A 23,347-nucleotide genomic window follows, 5' to 3' on the forward strand; every position below is an offset into this window, starting at 1 on the left:
TCACTTCAGCTGATGAAAGCGTAATCGTAAATTTTCATTTCCTGATTGTAATTCATGACGTCGTAATTTTTCAATTCGTATTCTGATGGATAAAATACACACAATATATTTTATGTACGACTGGACTCATTTGAGAGTTTACAAATATTTATTTTATGCGCAACTACAGCCAAATACGCACGGATTTCTATTTTACGCGCACGAATATTTTTGACAGCTTTCTTACTCCATATAACTGTCTCTCGTCTGTCCACAGCCCTGGCCTTGCGTCTCAAACCAGGCCAAAGACTTCATCTCCGGGCTTCTCCGCGTGGACCCCGGCGCTCGACTCACCGCGGAACAGGCCCTGAAGCACCCGTGGGTGGCCTCCGAAGCGCCCGCCTCCTCCTGCACCAACCTGCACCGGCCCATCTCCCACAACCTGAGGCAGAGGGGGTCCCGGGGCAGCTCCAGATGCAGCGGGGAACGAAACAGCGCGAAGGAGCGGAGAGAGAGGAGGAGTCAGCCAGTATGAGAGGTTCACAGGAAGTGAGCATGGACGCACTTCCGGCTCCACCGACTCTGGCTCCAAATGACTTTACATTAAAAAAACTGTCACGCCTCTTTCTGTAACTGTAAACAAGCCTCGTCATTTTTGGTCTTAAAATATTCGTATTGACCCAGTCTACGTGTTCCTGTTTTTTATTTTGCTATTTTGTTCGTAAATAAATTCCGATTCCTAATACAGAACTGTTCTCCAAATTCCTGTAACTTAATTTGACTGGAGCTGAACGCTACGGACGACTTCACACTCCTTTAGTCCACGTCTTTATACAGTCTTTGGTTAATACTGAGAAAATTGGACTTGCTGTGAGAACAAAAACTGGTTTTAAAGGTTAGCTCTAACTTCCAATAAATAAAATGCGTAAGTAAAAAGTTAGATTACAAAACGAGCTATAATTACTGTTTCCTTAGGTGGAAGAAATATTTCTCCAATAAACCAGTGAATTGAAGTTCAGTCCTCGCTTTCAGCATGGTGGCACCGTTTTTGTGACCATGTATGTAGCGGGGGTCTCCAAACTTTTTCCTCTGCTGAGCTATTTTTACAAAAAAAAATGCCAGAGAGCTACTAGTTTTAGCAGCAGTCACAAGAAATTCGAGTAAATATAAGAGCCATGACAAGCCTGACATGAGGTAAAGTATATATAAAAACATAAACTATTATCCATTTATTAGTGTACAAAGTTAGGCATTCAAATTTTACTTCAGGACAATATGTGTGTACAGTGGTCCCTCGTTTAAAGCGGGTTACATTCTAAAAATAACCTGCGATAGTAGTCAACTTTATATTTTACAATTATTATATCTGTTTTAAGGCTGTAAAATCCCTCATCACACACTTTATACACTTTTCTCAGACACGACAGTCACAATCGTTTTTGCATCATTCTTAAAACTTATTGCTGCTGTCGTCCTTTTGTTGTTTTCCTCCTTCCTTCGCGCAGTTAACCAGAGATTATATCAAACTTTTTGCGCTGCGTACGCCACGGACTGAACCAAGACTAAACCAGGACTAACCCAGGACTAACCTAGGACTGATTCTAGGACTGAGGAGGACTAAACCAGGACTGAACTAGGACTAAAACAAGAGTAAACTCGAACTGAAACAGGACTCACTGTCGGGACGGGCTCGAACATCGACATCTAGATGAAGAAAACCAAGCCATTTTCTCAGTTTAAAGGTTGTATGGAGGATTTTTTTTTGTTTCAAGTTGTCAATGATAGCATTATAGAGGTGCAGTAGCCTTGTAATTATGATGACCAAAAAAAAGAGAATAAAAATTCATCAAACTCTGGACGTGGTGGGGCTAAACATTTGCCAATAGATAACGACACTGCCTCGTTATCTGTTGAGCTGACAGGCTGTCAATCAATCTCCCTACGTTTCTAGCGTAACTGACCTGCCTGCGCGCCGCCGGTACGTGGTTTACGTACGTCTGTCACGCAGTCCACAGACGCAAGACGCACAGACGCTGTTTACTCCACCAACACAACAGTTCTTAGCGGCTTTTTTTTACCTATATCTTCCTCGCAGTTGCACAAAGTTTGTTGCAATGGCGACAAGAATCCAGGAGCAGTTCGCCGCAAAAGAAAGTCCGTTTTTGAGGTCGCTGAAAGAAGAAGACAAGGGGAAAAGCAGCGAAGCCAAACTAAGGTGATTCTTGAAGATTCATTCCAGCGATGGCGCGACTGAAGCAGACGCAGGGTCTAAAGACTGACGCACTGGTCCACAAATTACTCCTGGACAGGAAACTTCTGCTTATTATGAAAACGTACTTTATTTCCAAGAGCTAGACAAACGTTTTTCAGGACACGAAAGCGATATCCTATGTCTGAAAACGTAATTTTCAAGGCAAAGAAAGAGTCCGCTTGCTGCTGCGTGTTGTAGCTAGTTCATTCGCACGGAATCTCCGCGCAACCTTCTCTGCACCCCTTTCCTGCTCCTGTCCCCGCTCCCGATCCGCTCTTCCCCCCCCTCCTCACTTCTCGGGCACGGAATCTCCGCGCACCGCTCCCCTCTCCCTCCTCTCCTCTCTCTCTCTCTCTCCCTGCTCCGCTCTTCTCCCTGCTCCTCACTTCTCGTCCGCGCACGAAATGTCCGCACCCGCTCCCCCGCTCCTCACTTCTCCGTCTTGCCTAACCAACACTGTAGTTAGTTGTTTACAAGTCATGTGCAGCGGCTGTAAACAAACCTGTTTCTGGCGTAAGGAGGAGGCGGAGGAGGGCGTTTCTACGTAGGAGCTGTAGGGGAGGGGGGGTGGTTTCACGCATGCGCAACATTTGAAAAAGGACAAACAGTCGCTGGATTTCTCGTTCCTTGGAAAATCCTCTATACAACCTTTAAACACAACGGATTATAGGCACTCCAAACAAGTAGAAAAAGTAAAAAATCGCACGAGGAAAAATATAGTTAAAAGGCCTTTATTTGAGGCCTTAATTAACTTAATTAAAGGCAATTAAGCCCTGATGAAGACCAGTTAAGGTCGAAACATGTCAGCTTTGGCCATTCAAATAAAAGCCTTTTAACTATATTTTTTCTCGTGCGATTTTTTACTTTTTCTACTTGTTTGGAGTGCCTGGAATCTGTGGTGTTTGAGTTTTGATCCTTTTCCCAAGAGCGCCCTCTACCTGCTCCTTCTGATTGGAACACCTGCAGCAAACAGCCACATTTTTGTTCTTTCTGCACCATTTTCTCAGTTTTCTCAGATTTTGTCAGCATCGCTATGGCAAACGGCGCCCAAAGGAAGTTGTCGTCCACATATTTCCAAACGTCTTCTGGTTTTGTGACGTAAGCATGAATAGAGCTCACTGGTGGTACTTTAAAGGAATTTTATTTGAAAACCTGAAAAACATAACTAGTTTATTTTAAAGGGATAGCCCGGAATTTTGGACATAGGACCTCATTTCCTCGTGAGCCAGAGTGTTGGAGACGTGCGGAGACACTTTTTTTAAAATATTCCATCCAGTCCTTGTATTTGCAGAGGTCACTGGTGCTAGGCTAGTGCATGTCAATGGCCATAGTTATCCTGCCACTAAAAACAGTCTTACCCACTCCACAAAACACCCGAAGAAAATCTGTTATTACACCAGACTGTTAATGTGAATGTCTGTATTGATAGAATCATTTTAGAAGTAAAATCAACCTCGCATTTGAAGGATTTATGTCTGAGCAGCAGCAGCGAGTTGTACGTCCTGATAGAAAGCTCAGCAGTGGCGGACTGATATATGAGAAAATAGTCCCTCAACATGCAACGATTCATGCGATGCAAGGTTAGTTTTATTTTCAAACTTTATTTTATTAACACAGACATTTACATCGACAGTCTGGAGTAATAATAGTTTTACTTTGGGTATTTTAAGACTGTTTTTAGTGGCAGGATAACTATGGCCATTGACATGCACTAGCCTAGCACCAGTGACCTCTGCAAATACAAGGACGGGATGGAATATTTTTTAAAAAGTGTCTCCACACGTCTCCAACACTCTGGCTCCTATGTCCTATGTCCAAAATTCCAGACTCTCCCTTCAAACAGTTTGCAAAATTATTCCTCTATGTATTCTGAACGTCCTAATTATTCACTGTGATGAGTTTTTTAAGCCTTTTTTGCTACTTTCCAGAGCAAGTTTTGCCGTACCGGTAAAGCGAGTTCCAACTAGCATGCAAATGTGCACTTCCTCATTACCCGACAGTAAAACACTTTATAATTTGAGGCAAGCAGCAGACTTATTTTGACCTGAAGAGCTGCTTATACTCGTGAAAAATTGGGTACAGGGTTTTTAATGTGACTTTTTGATCATCATTTTATTCCAGTATATTTCAGATGTTTTTTTTATAGCTCCAGTTAGTATAATTTCTATATAATGAGCTGCTTTTAAGCTTAAATTCAATGCAGTAATGAATATGTTTCCATTTATAACACGGAGGAACCTGTCCACCTACAGCAGGTCTTATATTATGTCCGGATGTGAACAGTCAGAGCCAAATATATCTGTGAAACTGCAGTAATTACAGCAGGAGAGGTGTCAAAGCAGCGGTCAAATTATACCTAAGTGCTCCGCTCTTTTTAGGCTCCGGTGCAGAAGTGAGAAACCTGCAGGAACAGACAGGTTTCTCATTTTCCACAATTTAAAGGAAAAGATATTAACATTATGGACCCAAAATCAGGACGAAACCAGGAAAATCAACCCAGGACTTAAATCAGAAAAGGATCAGGTCTAAACCAGGACTAAATCAAAGAAACCTAAATCAGGACTAAACCAGGACTAAATTCAAGATCTAAACCACTAAATCTAAACCAGAGACTAAACCAGGACTAAATCAGGTCTATAAACCAGGACTAAATCAGAAATCAGGCAGGTAAAAATCAGGACTAAACCAGGACTAAATCTAAACCAGGACTAAATCAGGAAACCAGGACTAAATCAGGTCTAAACCAGGACTAAATCAGGAAAACCAGGACTAAATCAGACTAACCAGGACTAAACTAAACAAGGGAAACAGGACTAAATCAAGGAAACCAGGACTAAATCAAGAGGAAACCAGGACAAATCAGGTCTAAACCAGGACTAAATCAGGAAACCAGGAAACCTAAATCAGGACTAAACCAGGACTAAATCAGGACGAAACCAGGACTAAATCAAGAGGAAACCAGGACTAAATCAGGTCTAAACCAGGACTAAATCAGGTCTAAACCAGGACTAAATCAAGAGGAAACCAGGACTAAATCAGGTCTAAACCAGGACTAAATCAAGAGGAAACCAGGACTAAATCAGGTCTAAACCAGGACTAAATCAAGCCTAAACCAGGACTAAATCAAGAGGAAACCAGGACTAAATCAAGAGGAAACCAGGACTAAATCAGGTCTAAACCAGGACTAAATCAGGTCTAAACCAGGACTAAACCAGGACTAAATCAGGTCTAAACCAGGAAACCAGACCTAAACCAGGACTAAATCAGGTCTAAACCAGGACTAAATCAGGACTAAACCAGGACTAAACCAGGACTAAATCAGGTCTAAACCAGGACTAAATCAGGTCTAAACCAGGACTACATCAGGACTAAACCAGGACTAAATCAAGACTAAACCAGGACTAAATCAAGACTAAACCAGGACTAAATTAGGTCTTAATAAGGATTAAATCAGAACTAAACAAATTCTAGAGTCAGACTAATTATGCAATGGGCCAAGACTGATTAAAAACTAAAATAATAAAGTACTTTTAGTCATTTAACTTGACTAAAAATAAGTCTTAAAATTACAACATTATATCAGATGAAAAACAAAAAGAAAGAAAAAGAATTAAAGGTGCACTATGTAACTTTCTCGGTGGAGCACTGACCTTCTTCTATGGAGATGTGACTGCTCTTATTGGTATGTTCCACAGTATGGCATTAAACTCATCTGAATTGAAAAGTTACTTCAAGAATTACACTCGAAATGAAATGAAACGGTTTCACTTTCTTCAGTACGAATACGAATTCACAGATGCGACTCGACTGTCATCACTTCACAGGAATTATTTACTGAGCAGAAAGAAACACTGATCAAGACTGCTGGACTTGAACCAGGACTTGACTACCAGGAACCAGGACTGAACCAGGGAACCAGGACTAGGAACCAGGACTGAACCAGGAACCAGGACTACTGAACCAGGACTGAACCAGGAACTGAACCAGGACTAAACCAGGACTGAACCAGGACTGAACCAGGACTGAACCAGGACTAACCAGGAAACCAGGACTAAACCAGGACTAACCAGGACTGAACCAGGACTGAACCAGGACTAAACCAGGACTGAACCAGGAGGACTAACCAGGACTAAACCAGGACTAAACCAGGACTGAACCAGGACTAAACCAGGACTAACCAGGACTAAACCAGGACTGAACCAGGAGGACTAAACCAGGACTAAACCTAGGACTAACCCAGGACTGAACCAGGACTAACCTAGGACTAACCCAGGACTGAACCAGGACTAAACCAGGACTAACCAGGACTAACCCAGGACTAAACCAACTACCAGGACTAAACCAGGACTGACTAAACCAGGACAGGACTAACCAGGACTAACCAGGACTAACCAGGATTAAACCTAGGACTAAACCAGGACTAACCCAACCTAGGACTACCCAGGAACCAGGAAAAGGACTAAACCAGGACTAACCAAACTAACCCAGGACTGAAACCGGACTAACCCTAGGACTAAGACTACCAGGACTTAGACTCCAGGGGACTAAACCTAGGACTACTAACCCAGACTAAACCCAGGACTAACCCCTAGGCCTGGACCTGGAAGTCCAGGGGGATTTAGTCCTAAATCCTGAGCCCTGATCCTTAGTCCTGATTTAGTCCTGACCTGTCCGGTTTGTAATTACTGCCCGCCGACATACCCGCCTGTAAAATTCCATAACGTTAAAACCTGCCCTCAAGGACTCAGGACTCAGGACTCAGGACTCTGATGCGCAGTAGAGCGAAGTGACAGTGGTACAGGAAACACGCAAATCATGAAAAAAGTGCAACTTATAGTCCAAAAAACACAGTTCTACCACTACTACGACTAATACTTCTACCAAGTCCTGAGTTTGCATGTTCTCCCAGTGTCTTGGTGGATTTCCTTTGATAGATTTTATTTATATTGAACTTTACATTTGAAAAACAACTCTCAAAGTACTATTACTACTGCCACTACTACTACAACTACTACTACTACTACTACTACTACTGCCACCCCAAAATCAGTGCTTTTCCATCTGAGAGAATCCAGCTTCTTTGTTTCTCTGCCAGCGCCTCCACAACACGCCGTAGCTTATCAAACACACAAGAAAATACCATTTATTTTACATTTATATTCTCCACACCGCACGCAAAACAAAGGCGGCGCTCGGAGTGATAAAAACCTGCCGTCAATTGAATTAAACCAAATCATTTTTTCTCTTTGGTTCATATTGGGAGCTGTTATCTTTCCGAGCGGCCTGTCTCTTCTGCTCTGATGTCTGACTAATTTCTGTTTTGACTAATGCCATTGTCACAAAGCGTTGAGTGGCCAGTGTAGAGAAGTCCATTCATGTTCAGACTCTGGAGATTTCTGCTCTTAATCCCTGTGTTGTTTTAGTTTTACATGGAAGAGAATTTGAAAGTGGTTTTGTCCGTAGTAAACAATAGAAGCGACGGTTTCCGAAGGGCAAAACTGTGTTGTCTTTTGTCTAAGGTTATAATACAAACATTTCAGACTCAATTTCGATACCAAGGAATAGACTTGATACTTAAGACCGATTTAGACAATAATATGGAAGTCCTGAACAGAAAGTGTAAAAAAAAAAAAAAAAAAAAAAAAAAAGGCACATCTTTTTTTTTTTTTTTGCACCAAGTTATTATTATTATTATTATTATTATTATTATTATTATTATTATCATTATTATTATTAATTTATTTTTTATCTAATTTTTTGCACAAACACATATTTTTTTTACTGTTTATGTGGCTGATAAAAAAAATATATGTATAAAAAAAAAGAAAGGAAGAAAGAAAAAGAAAAGAAAGACAAGAGACACATTTTTTTGAGACACATTTTTTTGGGGGGGTGCTGTTGGTGTAAAAAAAAAAACAAAAAAAAACAGGCATATTTTTTTTTTTTTTTTTTTTTTTTTTTTTTTTGCACCAAGTCAATTATTATTATTATTATTTATTTTTTTTTTTTTTTTTTTTTTTTTTTTGCACAAACACATATTTTTCCCCCAGTATATTATTATACAAATAATTAAAAATCAGTAAAAAAAAAAAAATTAGTTATTTGTGCAAAAAAAATAAAAAGAAAGAAAAAGAAAAGAAAGACAAGAAACACATTTTTTTGAGGTGTTGGGGAAAAAAATAAAAAAAATTAGAAAATGGATTCCGAATGATGTGCCTTTTTTTTTTTCGTTGCCGCTAAGGGCTTCCGTACCGCAGAATGTGATTTTGTACTTGAAATAGTGGCACTTTCTTTTATATACCATGTGGTCTTAAATCTGTGTAATCCCTCAGTGTTTTTCAATTAATGTTTTAGAAATGTAAACATGTGAAATTAATTACATGCAAGATCGTTAATGCTGTACTGTGGAACACCATTCATTTTCAGTCTATGGAGATTACTTTTTTACTTTGTGTGTGTTTGTGTGTGATTACCAAATGTATAAATTACTTATACTGTGGAATTATTGAGGCAAAACGACAATATCTCCATGGAGACGAGCAGGTAGCAGACCCTCTACCATAAAAGTTTAAGGGTTACTTAATTGTGCAAATGCAATTGTGCATTTCTATAATTGAATGTGAAAGTGTTTTTGTCGATAATAAACAATAGGCTGGAGGTTTCAGGAGGGCAGAGCTGTGTGTGTAGAAGTGACACGAGACTGCAACGGGCTGATGCAACAAGGAAACAACCTGAAGAGCAATGAAACAGATGGCTGCAGTCTATACTCTGTGGGAAAACAAGCCACAATATAACAGCAAATGGTTTATGGAGAATGATTTGGTCGAAATGTGAGTTATGTAACATTACAGCTGTTTAATTTTTAACATCACCGTGTATTTTGGATTGTATTTTGTTTAAATTTCTTTTAGTTCGTGCACTAGAAAATGAGGACTTGACGATAGAAAAGGACGCCACTAAATAAATTTTTTTGGTGGGTTGTCCGGTCTGTCAGATGCTTATTATCTTATTATCTTATTATTTTATTGAGACAAAGGAGTGGCTGATCTCTAAACAAGTCTGTACACATTATGGATGAGTTTGTAGAATGTCCAGTGTTTGTGTGTGCAAATGTTGGGCTTTAATAGAGGGTAGAAGAGGCTAAGGCTACGTTCAGACTGCAGGGCTTAATGCTCAATTCAGATTTTTTTGTGAAATCCGATGTTTTTGCGAGGTCGTTCACATTTCCAATAAAATGCAACTTGTATTCGATCCCCTGTGTGAACAGAAAGTGTCCCGCATGTGCACTGGAGGACACGACGACGTCAAATCTGATCTGTCATTAAAAGATCAGATACAGGTCACATAGAAGCCAAAAAATCGGATTTGGGTCACTTCAGGCTGCAGTCTGAACGCAGCCTAAGAGTGTATAAAGTTTTGTGTCTTGTGTATGTTGTTTTGAGAATCGGATTTCAACACTGTGACCCTCAGTAATATCTGTTTTAATGTATGTATTTTTGGTCAATTTATCTATATAGACTGAATCTGTACTCTCAGTATTTCCACCAACCTGCTCACGTCCTACAAGTGTAAGTGAACATTCATCCTGTAATTTGGCAGCAGCATCTTTCTTATGACTTCTGTCTTGGTTTAGATATTGTTGTGCACTGTCCATGTACAAATAAAAAGTATATCATACTATTGTTTTTACCTCTAATGTTCCAGAGTATGTACATTTAATACATTTAGGCCACATCCACACTAGTATGTATTCAAGTTGTGGATGCAGTGTTCGTCCACACTAATCCGATTGAAAACGGCTCCGGAGACGGAACGATGTGGACGCCTGAAAACGCTGATACGCTGATGTAGGTTTATGTGTCGCAAAGTAATTCACCGCCAAAACGCTAAGAGGCTAGAATATATGTCCATTCATATATACGGCCTGTGTGTACGACCTGCAGACGTATAATCTCTGAAAAGTTTAACATGAACCATCTCCAACGCGACAGAAGCACAGAACAGACTCACCATCAGCAGAACACCCCTCTGTCACAGAAAGAACACTCATATTCCACTGAGTCATGTCATTTAGTCCAACAGAAGTTGAACCACATTCAGCGACACAATAGCGAGCTGTTTTTTGAGTGCTCACTTTATGCAAATTGGCCACGTGGTTTTAAGTTTTGTCATTTCTGTAAAATGTAAACAAATATGCTCAAAACTGTGTGGATAGAAAAGGCTTGCAGACACAGAAACAACGTGTGTGGACGCAGATCGTTTCCGATACGGTGATACACAGATTAATTTCAGTGTAAACGGGTCTTAGTACATTTAATTAGTTACATGTTTTTGCTCAAAAATAACTCAATAAACATTCTCACTGTGCATGATCCTTGAAGAGCCACAGATCCGGCCTGTAACCTGGGCTGGTGGTGTCATTTGCTTGTCTCCATGGAAACAGATAATGTGCCATACTGTGGAAAATTACAGGCAAAAAAATTAACATCTCTATGTAGACAGGTAAATGGTAGACCCTGAACTAGACAAGTTACTCAGTGCTCTTTTCAGCAATGGTAGATTAAGTACAATAAAGTAAGTTTTTGAAGTAAGTTTTGTGATTTAAGTAAAAGTGAAGCAGAGGCAAAAAGTTACTCAAGTAAAAATGAAAGTCACATGAAAAACTCAACTTAAGTACAACTAAAGAACCAGTTTAAAAATGTATTTTAAGAGTAAAAAGTGTTTTGCAGAGATTGTTTGACGGATTAAAGCATCAAATTTAGTGACTTTAATAAATAATTTAGCTGTTTTTAAGCCGTTCATTTGATTTCTTAAAGCTTCCAACTATGTTTGTGTTGCTCAAAGTTGGGATGATTTCTTCAGCTTCTAAGTGGAGTTACTCAGCAAAAGTTACACCCTTTTAATCCAAGACAGATAAAACAAATCTTCCAAAATCATTGTCCACATGTGTGTCCAGTCTTGTGGCAATTTTGCCTCACGAGATCTTGTCCCATCCCCACAAAAAACAAAACAAGTTCATTTTAAACAGTTTGCACGGGTCCAAAGATCTTCCTCACTTTCCTAACAACTTTCTGTCATAATTATTCACCACAATGACTTTATAAGCATGTTTCACAACTTTCAGAAGCCAGAGTTTTGCTGTCACAGTCAAACTAACAACAACTAGCATGCTAACAGCGCACTTCCTAATTTGTCAGCTCATTTTAGTCATTTAAGATGCGCTTTCATAATATCAGTACTGGGGCAAAACAAATGTTACTTTATTATGTGAAAAAAAGGTACAAATGGGCTAAAATACCTACTGTAGGCGAACATAAAATCCTTAAATTTACTCAAAAATCGACAGTGCACCTGATAATTCAGTGCACCTTATGTATTAATTCTGGTTGTGCTTACTAACCTCAAATTGATTTTATGTGGTACACGGCGCTCAAAAATCTGTCAGAATGTTTTAGTACGACTTTGGTAAACTCCGAAGTCGCACCGCTTGATGGATTGCCGGAGCATTACGGCTACTGTAAGCAGGAGTTTTGCGGAGTAAAGGGCGAGGTATAGTTTTGCGTTGACTCAAACTGTTGCCGTCGTTTTTGATTTATGACTGTGTGTCGAGGTCTATGCGCCACAGGTCTATGTGTCCGTTAGTCCGACAAAAGCTGACCGCTCCTTGCGCTTATAGTTTATGCAAATGAGCCATGTGGTTTTAAGTTTCATTTCTGTAAAATGTAAACAAATGTGCGCAAAGCTGCATTAAAACATTATTACTCATACACGATCTGCCAATGGATCTTGGACGCCTGGGCTAAGGAATCAGTCTCAAATGTCGTCTGTTTGTTTCACTTAATGCGCTTTATAATCCAGTGCTCCTTATAGGCGAGTTTCAGCTGACGTCATTGTTATTAAAAGCCCGCGTTGCATGCTGGGAAATATTTTGGTCGGAGACAAGAAACACGGTAGCGTCAAACACAGTGCGTAACGTTGTGTATTTATCCCCGATAATGGTAAATTCCTGCTGCATTATCGGATGCACAAGAAGCACGGAAGAAGGAAAATGTCTTTTTCGTATTCCGAGTGAAAAGAACCACTAACGGTGAATTAAATGGCCTTCAAACATTCGCAGAGCAAACGTAGAAGATCCTAACAAACCGTGGACTCCAACAAGTTCAACAACACATCAAGTCTTGGAGGTTTTCATCTTTTCTGCTGTGAATGGCCCAGGAGTTTCCACCAATCACAAGTATCGCCGAAGTGAATATTTGTCCAGGTAGTTGGCGATTCCGACCAGAAATTTGGTTTGGTCCACCTTTTGTCGGGGTTGAAAAGGGTGATTTGGCTCCGTCGATGCTTATGACCAATTTCTGATCAAATGGTCTTGGGTCCTCTGCCGTTAGAGTGGATAAATAACCCTTTACGTGCTTTCTCGCTCCGTCCGTCATGTTGAATTAGTGTTTCTTGCCGCCGACCAAAATAATTCCCAGCATGCACTTTTGTCAACAATGAAACTCGCCTATAGTCCGAAAAATACGGTATATACAAATCTATAAGGAAGTTATAACGATCTAGTACGAATTTCAAAACTATATCTTACCCTAACATTCCTGTACAAGCTGGACAATGTTATAACACAGTGAAAGATTGAAACTTTTACCTTTCCTTCCATTACCTCCTTTAACCCAAAAACTCTAAACTTCAAAAACTGCACCTCACACTCACCACCTGCCTGTGCCGACCTGGATCGCTGCTGTAACTGCATCGCTTGGGGCCAAATCTGATTTTCCAGCACCTTAAAAATGAATTTCTAACTTGCGTTTTTTTTTTCATTTCAGGTCGATATATATATTTTTCTATAGTCTTTTACAAGGCCAAACAGAAAAGTCCAGTGATGGGATAGCGTCCGAAACAGCGGCATGAGGACATAAGCAGTGTGAGTTTCCGTCGGACCCTCTCAGCACAATGGGGGGAATATAGTTTTTTATCTGCGGCGATGGTTGAAGAAATCATTTAGTGTTCACGAAGCAAGACATAAGCTTTAAACTCACCAGAGAACCGGCTTTGCAGAGAGGATCAACAGACCAGAGGCAGCCGGGCGAGGGACCGTCTCCAGAGGCCCGAAATACTGTGTGATATTGTGAGAAGTGGAGGATTAAAGGGCCACTGTGTGACTTTTGTGGTTGTCGAGCGTCGCACTGATTAAACAACTAATGTGACGAGTTTAAGATTTTTATGCAGCGTCATCAACAGGGAAAATATTACACAGATGTAGTAGTAGTACTAATTGATTGAGTAGTAGGAGTAATTGATGTAGTTGCAGTAGTAGCTGCTGTAGTAGTAGTAGTAGTAGCTGCAGTAGTAGTAGTAGTAGTAGTAGTAGTAGTAGTAGCTGCAGTAGTAGTAGTAGTAGTAGTAGCTGCTGTAGTAGTAGTAGTAGTAGTAGTAGTAGTAGTAGTAGCTGTAGTAGTAGTAGTAGTAGTAGTAGTAGTAGTAGTAGCTGCAGTAGTAGTAGTAGTAGTAGTAGTAGTAGTAGTAGTAGCTGCAGTAGTAGTAGCTGCTAGTAGTAGTAGTAGTAGTAGTAGTAGTAGTAGCTGCTGTAGTAGTAGTAGTAGTAGTAGTAGTAGTAGTAGTAGTAGTAGTAGTAGTAGTAGTAGTAGTAGTAGCTGCTGTAGTAGTAGTAGTAGTAGTAGTAGTAGTAGCTGTAGTAGTAGTAGTAGTAGTAGTAGTAGTAGTAGTAGTAGTAGTAGTAGTAGTAGTAGCTGCAGTAGTAGTAGTAGCTGCTGTAGTAGTAGTAGTAGTAGTAGTAGTAGTAGTAGTAGTAGCTGCAGTAGTAGTAGTAGTAGTAGTAGTAGTAGCTGCTAGTAGTAGTAGTAGTAGTAGTAGTAGTAGTAGTAGTAGTAGTAGTAGTAGTAGTAGTAGTAGTAGTAGTAGCTGCTAGTAGTAGTAGTAGTAGTAGTAGTAGTAGTAGTAGTAGTAGTAGTAGTAGCTGCAGTAGTAGTAGTAGTAGTAGTAGTAGTAGTAGTAGTAGTAGTAGTAGTAGTAGTAGTAGTAGTAGTAGTAGTAGCTGCAGTAGTAGTAGTAGTAGTAGTAGTAGTAGTAGTAGTAGTAGCTGCAGTAGTAGTAGTAGTAGTAGTAGTAGTAGTAGCTGCTGTAGTAGTAGTAGTAGTAGTAGTAGTAGCTGTAGTAGTAGTAGTAGTAGTAGTAGTAGTAGTAGTAGTAGTAGTAGTAGTAGTAGTAGTAGTAGTAGTAGTAGCTGTAGTAGTAGTAGTAGTAGTAGTAGTAGCAGTAGTAGTAGTAGTAGCAGTAGTAGTAGTAGTAGTAGTAGTAGTAGTAGTAGCTAGTAGTAGTAGTAGTAGTAGTAGTAGTAGTAGCAGTAGCTAGTAGTAGTAGTAGTAGTAGTAGTAGTAGTAGTAGTAGTAGTAGTAGTAGTAGTAGTGCTAGTAGTAGTAGTAGTAGTAGTAGTAGTAGCTGCAGTAGTAGTAGCTGCGTAGTAGTAGTAGTAGTAGTAGTAGTAGTAGTAGTGCAGTAGTAGTAGTAGCTAGTAGTAGTAGTAGTAGCGTAGTAGTAGTAGTAGTAGCTAGTAGTAGTAGTAGTAGTAGTAGTAGTAGTAGTAGTAGTTGTAGTAGTAGTAGCTAGCGTAGTAGTAGTAGTAGTAGTAGTAGTAGTAGTAGTAGTAGCTGTTGTTGTAGTAGTAGCAGTAGTAGTTGTAGTAATAGTAGTAGTTGTTGTAGTAGTAGTATTAGCTAGTCTAGTAGTAGTAGTAGCGTAGTAGTAGTAGTAGTAGCTGTAGTAGTAGTAGTAGTAGCTGTATGTAGTAGTAGTAGTAGTAGTAGTAGTAGTAGTAGTTTTAGCAGTAGATCATCTTTAACATACTGTATGTTAAATAAAGACTGAATATTCTACTTTTTTTTTTAAAAAAAACCTTTTCGATTCCATTGTTTTTTGGACTTTTAACCCTGTTTGAACTCCTCTCTCCCTGTTTCCCCCGTTAACGCCGTATAATGCTCCCTACTCTCCTTCTCTCAAACATGAGCAGATCAGACAGACTTCCCCGCCGTGGGCCGTTGTGGGTGGACATTATTTCACTCTGGGCTCGATTACCCGCGCAGAGCCTCGGCGTTTGGACCAGAGACAGACACAGATGCTTATTTGGTTTGGTAAATTGCTTTCTTTAGCCGCTCTTCCCTCTTTGCTGTTTCTGTTGTTTGGGAACACGACGGGTCAATACTGGGCCCATTCAACAGGCAATAAGGACCTTTTCTCGCATTCAATAGTGTTTAGACTCTGCTTTTTTTTTTAATTATCTTTATCTGGGAGCAGGTGGAGAGCTGAATTGGGAATTTGAAATAAAACTGAAAATATATTGACTCATTTTGCGCTTGCTGAAGTTTAGTTTTTTTATGTAGTAAGAGTCAAATTTCAGTACATATTTTTAGTGTACATGGTTTTCACATTTAATTCAGAAGCAGATTCATTAAAAAAAAAAACTGCCGACAAGTGGTAATACGCTTTTGAATTCCGTTGCCATGCCCGTAATGTTCCGCAGTATGGCTTTAAACGTTCAAGATTCAAGGTAAGAAACTAAATTTGTTCCTCGAGGACCAACGATAAAAAAAGATAAGAGCAATAAATAAGCAATAAAAAATAAATAAAAATAAACGTAAATGTATGTATCTCCATGGGGACAAGCAAGTATCCAAGCCAAGTAACAGGTCAGATCTGTGGAGAGGCGAGTCCACTCACAGCACAGTCCTGCACCGGGTCGGGTACAGGGAACGGGGACATAGTTGCTGAAATGGGCGGGTTTTAACGTTCTGGAGTTTTATGGGCGGGTAGTAATTACACACGGGCGGGTCAGGACTAAATCAGGACTAAACCAGGACTAATCTTGGACTTAAGAGAGAGAGAGAACCCCGAGCCCGTGGAGCAGAGTGTCCGCAAAAAGTGATCTGGCGACAGTTCTGCGCCGGTCCTTTCGCCTGCGGTCACCCGGCGGTCTACACGGGCACATCTCCGAGCCCTTCCCGACAGTGAGTCCTGGTTCAGTTCTGGTTTAGTCCTGGTTTAGTTCTAGTTCAGTCCTGGTTCAGTCCTGGAATCAGTCCTGGTTCAGTCCTGGAATCAGTCCTGGGTCAGTCCTGGTTTAGTATTTGTTCAGTTTGTTGCGTGTGTGGCGCAAAAGTCCAACATCTCAATCAATGTTTCTTCTATTCAGTAAAAAAAAAAGGATCTGAAGTGATGACAGTCAAGTCACGTCTGTGTATTTGTATTTCGGACTTTCGGTCATCGTGCAATACATACTGGGAAGGATCCTTCGAAAAAGTGAGCATCAAATCGCCATGTTTGATTTCCCAGTGGGACGCGTCTATTGTCAAAGTCGATCTTTTCAAGTCTTTTGAACCATATCACTTTTGTTTCTGGTTCTGATATTGTCATATTGTAGTTTTGGGATTCGGACATCGTAATTGTGTAATTGTTCGATGTCCTAACAGCGGAAAATGGGCTTCGGAAGATTGTGACTTCTGCAAAAGGGAATCAGATGTGTGTGACTGCAAACCTCTGTTCAAACTGTTTCCCTTCCCAACGGAATAGAAAGATAGTGAAAGGCGAAGGCGATGGGCAGTACTGATCCACAGGACGGACGAAAAAGGAAACCTTTGGCTGCAAAATCTCATTTGTTAAAGCGAGAGGTGCAGAAGACAAACAGGCTGAGCTGCACTTTCTTGTTCTTGTGGTTTTACAGCAACATGACGTCTTGGTCTCTTTGCAGTGGAAGGTGTTTCTTGATGAACAGCTGGTCCCTTTTGCTTTGGCGTTGACTTTTTTAAATTTGTAACCAAGGTTGAGTGAGAGATCGGGATTTTGCTTTGATGGATACAAAATGTTTGCTTCAAACTCAGGATGATTTCTTAGGCAGCCAAAGGTTTCCTTTTTCGTCCTTCCTGTGGATCAATCCTGCCCATCGCCTTCGCCTTTCACTATTTTTCAATTCCTGTTGGGAAGAGAAACTGTTTGAACGGAGGTTTGCAGTCACACACATCTGATTCACTTTTGCAGTTATGGAGTTCGCAAACTTCCGAAGCCCATTTCTCAAGCTGTTTTCTGCTGTTAGGATCCAACAACCACACAATTACGATGTCCGAATCCCAAAACTAAAATATGACAATATCAGAACCAGGAACAAAAGTGATACAGTTCAAAAGACTTGAAAAGATCGACTTTGACAATAGACGCATCCCACTGAGAAATCAAACAGTTTGCAACGGTTTGATGCTCACTTTTTCAGCGGATCCTTCGCAGTGTGACCGGAAGTCCGAAATTCGTGCCGCATGTATTGAACAAATGTAAAGGTAGAGCTGTTTCATGCCATACTGTGGAACATTCTGAGCACAGCAATGACGTCTCCATAGAAACAAGATCAGACAGTGACAGAGCCTCATCCGAAAAGTTACACGGCGTACCTTCGAGTGGTACTAAATAATTTACAAAGCCCGAGATTTCAAATTCATTTTAAAAACCAAGAGTAATGGAAAATATATGACTTTATTATCTTAGCGCTCCTTCGTGACCAATTGGACCATTATAAGTGAGAGCTCCTCTGCTTTAAAATGCCACTCAGGGGTATAGTGAAAAAAGATTGGAAAAAGACGTTCGAGCTATTATATTTTCTGAAGAGGAGGAAGTGAAATTTGGGATATTAAAGTGAATAAGAAGAGTTTGTAACGAGATCAGCTCCTGATGCTGCCGAACCGTGAGGTGATCCGCTCGGAGAAATCACAAAAGTTCAAGAGTCACTCACAGGAGCTACTTTTACTGCGAAGTTATGAGGCCTAAATACTACTACTACTACTACTACTATTACTACGACTACAACTATACCTACGTTGCCGTACGATGAGGTGATTTGTTTGAAGAAATCAGAAAGGGGGACTCACAGGAGCTACTTTTAAGGCAAAGATTTGGGACCTAAATACTACTACTACTATTACTACGATTACTTCTGTTACTACTACTGCTACCACTACTACTACTACTACTACTTTGCCGTACGGTGCAGTGATCCATTGGAGAAGTTGGAAACGTTCAAATGTGACTCACAGGAGCTACTTTTACTATGAAGTTTTGGGACCTAAATACTACTACTACTACTACTCTACTACTACTACTACTACTACTACTACTACTACTACTACTACTACTACTGTGTTACCATACGATGAGGTGATCCGTTTGGCGAAGTCGGAAAAGTTCAAAGGTGACTCACAGGAGCTACTTTTACTGCGAAGTTTTGGGAGCTAAATACTATTACTACTTCTGCTACTACTACTTTTACTACTACTACTACTACTACTATTACTACTATTACTACAATTACTACTACTACTATGTTGCCATATGGTGATGTGATCCGTTTGGCGAAGTCGGAAAAGTTCAATGTGACTCACAGGAGCTATTTTACTGCGAAGTTTTGGGACCTAAATACTGCTACTACTACTACTATTAGTGCTACTACTACTGCTACTACTACTACCACTACTGCTACTACTACTATGTTGCCATACGATGAGGTGATCCATTTGGAAAAATCTGAAAACTTCAAGAGTCACCACAGGAGCTACTTTTAAGGCAAACTTTTCGACCTAAATACTACTACTACTACTACTACTATTAGTGCTACTACTACTACTACTAACTACTACTACTACTATTCTCGTAGTAGCATATGGAATATTTTGTATACACTTTCTTTTTCTATCTGTAATGTACCCCGAGATAGTATAATAAAGTAATCTAGTAGTTTGGTCCAGGCACTAGGTTCTCAAGGACTACAATAGGAATAATAGTGCGAGAGTAAATGAGATGGCTGGAGACAGAGATTGAGCAAGCTTGATTTGTATTGGATAGAAAATTTAAATAAAAATAAAAATTATAAAATTTGTTACAAATGAACAGCCGGCAATCTATGTTTACATTCAGTTGTGCACCATAATTCACCCTTAGTCCTACTGAGCTCAGTATATTCAGTCAGTATAGTCACAGTCAATGTTCCAACAGGATCCTCGCTGTGGTAGTTTGAGTGGTTACCACGTGATGAGTTCGATAAGAAGAGCAGAGAAGAAGGTTGCTCTCAGTTCTCAGTTCTGGGTTCTGGGACAGGCTCGCCGTTTCCTCCAAAGAAGAATCCAGATCCAGTCTTGTCTTTGTCTTCTTAATCGTCACACACACAAAAAACCTAGCCTGTACAACAATAACAGTATTATAGTATACGGCTATCTGAAATCCAATTCCATTAATTTATTCTCACAATCAAGTAGCTATAGCTTTGTTTTTTGTTTTTTTTTACTCAAAATATCAAATAATATAACTCCATAGTTATATCAGAACATACATGTATGTGTTCATTTCTGTTAATTCAAATCTATCATTGCTGCACATGAATTTGTTTTTAACCCATGTAATAACAATAAAATGAATTGTTCTTTTAATCTTTTTGAACATATTAACCATGACATCTTATTAATATTTTAATCCAATTAAATTATTACCTTTTAAACCTTATTTAAGCTTTTATAAATGAAAATCAATCAATTATTTGTATTATCAAACAGATAATAGTATCTCTATACTTCCACTGAATCTGTAAACCCTTGCTGGTTTAACATTGAATTACTTTCTTTTACATAAAACACCAAATTAGTGTTACACTTCACCATAAAACAGGGTGAAATTAAATAAAAGTGTAGTGACCTTTGTTGTCATCTGAAATATCACTTTAGATTACAATAAAACAAGTACAGATTGGTTTTACATTGATTTCAAGTAGTAGTTTACCACTCGCGATTAGCATTAGCATCGCGATTAGCATCGCGCTAGCATATTTTTTACCATATTAGATCGGTAACACGTGTAGACTCACCAAGATGATGTGTTAGCATGAACATGGGACAGACACCGTCACAGCCCTTCAGGTTCACACATGGATTCAACTTAAAATAGCATATAAACATTTCCCTGTTAGCATTTAAATCTCGTACCATATTTACATCAAATTCTATTTACATACACTCACCGAAATAATCATTTAGCTTAGCAAAAACAAAAGTGGTCATCACACACACAGCCTCTCGCATCTGCGTCCAGAGCGTAAAAGAACGAAGAACTAACTTAACTCTGAGATCGCGTCTTGAGAAGGCGGGTCTTAATTATTCTCAACAAATAAGAAGGTCATTATCACCCAACGTGACTGACAAACAGGAAGTCAAGAGAGAGCTAGAGGATCACACTTCCTCTTACCAAAATAAACGTTTTTCAAAATAAAATGAGTGTATCTAAATAAAATATGTCACATTTACTCTACTGGGTTACACCCTCCCCCGTTAAATATCATGCACGTCTCGCTGCATGTTTAACCAATACTGTCCATTTTGAGTATTGAGAGAGTCTGAGAAAGCAGTACTCAGACCTTGAAACAAGGACTTCACAACAGTCATTAGGGGGTTTCCTAAATTAGGGTAGTCTAATCTCATTGGTGGTTGTCTGTGTCTCTCTGATCGTCTCAATGGTTGAGTAGTTATAGGATCATTATTGTCCATTTCCTCAGGTAAGTCATTTCCTTGTTCCTCAACTGAATCCTCAGAAGTACTTTCAGGTAAGTTCATCGCTTCACTTTCCTCAAATCTGTCAGGAATTTGGGGTGGATTTCCACCCTCGACTCCAGTATTTTCCACATCTGGTAAGTTTTCCAGTGATTCATCCTCATTTGAATTTTCCTCCTTGGCATCTTCCTCATTGGCATTTTCTTCCATATCCAGGTCTGCATCGGCATCGGTTTCAGGTAAGTCACAATCAGGTAAGTTCCAATCCAGTGGTTTTGTCACATTCAGTGTTTTTGTCACATTCAGTGGTTTCGTCATATCCGGGAGGTTTGTCATGTTCGGCGGTTTTGAATATTCATGTACAGTGGTAAATCTGGTTATCTCTTGGCACGGGGAATCCTCAACCCATGAGATTAAAAGATCATTTTCAAGTTCAACAGATTCGTCGGGATCAGTGATTTCAGTGGCAGCAGTTTGTCGAGTCTTAGGGCGACTAACAAGTACTGGCTCAGGTATGTCTACCGTGGCAACAGGAAGAAAGCTGCAGGGAAGCAAAAGGTCTCTATGTAGGGTTCGCGAAGGACCTTGCTTTGATTCAGGTTTTACAGTGTAAACTGGCAACTGACCTGCACGCTTTTCAACAACATGGATATCTGTTTCCCACTTATCAGCAAGTTTATTTTTGCCACGCAGTCGTACATTTCTGACTAAAACCCTATCCCCAGGTTTAAGTTCAGAGACTGTGATTTTACGATCAAACCTGGCTTTATTTTTGTCTGCCACTTTTTTTGTGCATTTCTAGAAGCTAATCTATAGCTTTCCTCCAAACGAGTTTTAAGACTTTGAACATATTGTGAATGGGACATTTTCTGATTTTTGTTTAAGGGAAGTCCAAATGCAAGATCGACTGGCAATCTGGGCTTTCTGCCAAACATTAATTCATAAGGGCTAAACCCTGTCACATCACTGCGCGTGCAATTGTATGCATGAACTAATGGCATGACATACTCTTTCCAATGGGACTTTTGTTTAGTTTCAAGCGTCCCTAACATACTGAGTAACGTTCTGTTAAATCTTTCTACGGGATTACCCCTTGGGTGGTACGGGGTAGTACGTATTTTCTTTATTCCAGAGATCTCACACAAGTCTTTGATCAGTTTTGCTTCAAAATCAGGACCCTGATCACTATGCAAACGTTCAGGTATCCCATAGTGGACGATGAACTGATCCCACAGGCACCTGGCGACTGTTTTGGACTTTTGATTTGGCGTTGGCACAGCAAGAGCAAATTTGGTGAAATGATCAGTCATTACTAGGATATTACTAGTATTACTGCTGTCCGGCTCTAAACTAAGGAAGTCCATGCAGACTAGCTCTAACGGTCGTGAGGTGGAAATGTTGACCAAACTAGCTGCTTTTTCTGGGGGACTCTTTCTACGGATACAGCGATCACATGTTTTGACTTTTTGCTCAACATCTGTTGCCATACGCGGCCAATAAAAACGGGTTCTGACCAAATCAAGGGTTCTGTCAATACCCAAGTGGCCCATATCATTGTGCAAACTTTGGAGAACCGAGGGTCTGAGCTCCTCAGGAAGAACAAGCTGATGGGTCACTTGGTCTCCATCTTGCCTTTTTCTGTACAAGATCTCATTGTGCATTTCCAATCGATTGAGTTCTCTGAGTAAAAGAGAGAGATCTGGAAGTTCTTTTCTCAAAGTTGGTGGAGGTGTTTGACCAAGTTCAATTTGAGCTATCACGTGGCTGATGGTTGAGTCGGCTCTTTGTTTGTCTTTTAGCTCGGAGTTGGACATAGCAGAGATTGTTGGTAAGCCATGCTGCTCTTCGGAAAGGTAAGTGTCTGGAATGGCATTGGCTGAGAGAGAAAGTGACTCTACTAGTGTAACACCACTGTCATTATCGTCATTTCTGATTTTAACAAGATGGTTCTGACAGATGGCTTGGACAACATCACTATCTACAAGCTGTCTGATGTCACTATCAGCTAGGTGACATTCTACAAATTTGGTCACTCGCTCCTGCTCTTTCCTGGACTGTACATCATTAACTAGTTCACCATGAGGGCGTCTAGAAAGGCCATCAGCGTCTAAATTCTGCTTACCCGCTCTGTACTGCAGTTTAAAGTTGTAGTTAGACAAAGCTGCAAGCCACCTGTACCCTGTGGCGTCTAACTTGGCAGAAGTCAATATATATACGTGAGCGGGTTACTGTCTGTTACAACAGTAAACTGACCACCATACAAGTAATCGTGAAACTTTTCCGTAACTGACCATTTAAGCGCTAAAAACTCTAATTTATGAGCTGGATAGCGTGCTTCACTTCTGGATAATCCACGACTGGCAAAAGCTATGGCCCTAAGCTGACCCTCCTGCTCTTGGTAGAGTGCTGCACCTAAGCCGGTAGTACTGGCGTCGGTATGGAGTAAGTAAGGTAGCTTCGGGTCTGCGAAACCTAAAACAGGCGCTGTTGTAAGCTTTTCAATGATAGAATCAAAAGCTTTCTGGCAGTCAGT

At 40.1% G+C, this 23,347-nt stretch overlaps 1 protein-coding gene and 1 long non-coding RNA gene across 3 annotated transcripts in view; one reads left to right on the forward strand and one right to left on the reverse strand.

Annotated features, from left to right (window-relative positions):
• LOC110156595 (serine/threonine-protein kinase H1-like) overlaps positions 1 to 514 on the forward strand; it is a 59,375-nt gene extending 58,861 nt beyond the window's left edge. The window contains exon 4 of the mRNA XM_055151244.1: positions 257 to 514. Coding sequence (XP_055007219.1) covers positions 257 to 514 — 258 coding nt within the window. The remainder of the gene's footprint in view (positions 1 to 256) is intronic.
• Positions 515 to 19,095: 18,581 nt separating this feature from the next.
• On the reverse strand, positions 19,096 to 21,572 carry LOC129408165 (uncharacterized). Of its 2 annotated transcripts, XR_008631858.1 has the most exons (3): positions 20,289 to 21,572; positions 20,136 to 20,205; positions 19,096 to 19,456 (listed from the first exon to the last, which is right to left on the reverse strand). It is a non-coding gene; the product is annotated as an uncharacterized LOC129408165 (long non-coding RNA). The 2 variants fall into 2 exon arrangements; XR_008631857.1 differs by lacking the exon at positions 20,289 to 21,572 and having other exon boundaries at positions 20,136 to 20,277.
• Positions 21,573 to 23,347: the final 1,775 nt, after the last annotated feature.

The sequence above is a fragment of the Boleophthalmus pectinirostris genome, unplaced genomic scaffold (assembly GCF_026225935.1).
Source record: "Boleophthalmus pectinirostris isolate CB_2022bp ecotype Guang Dong unplaced genomic scaffold, ASM2622593v1 HiC_scaffold_15, whole genome shotgun sequence".
Lineage (NCBI taxonomy): Eukaryota > Metazoa > Chordata > Actinopteri > Gobiiformes > Gobiidae > Boleophthalmus > Boleophthalmus pectinirostris.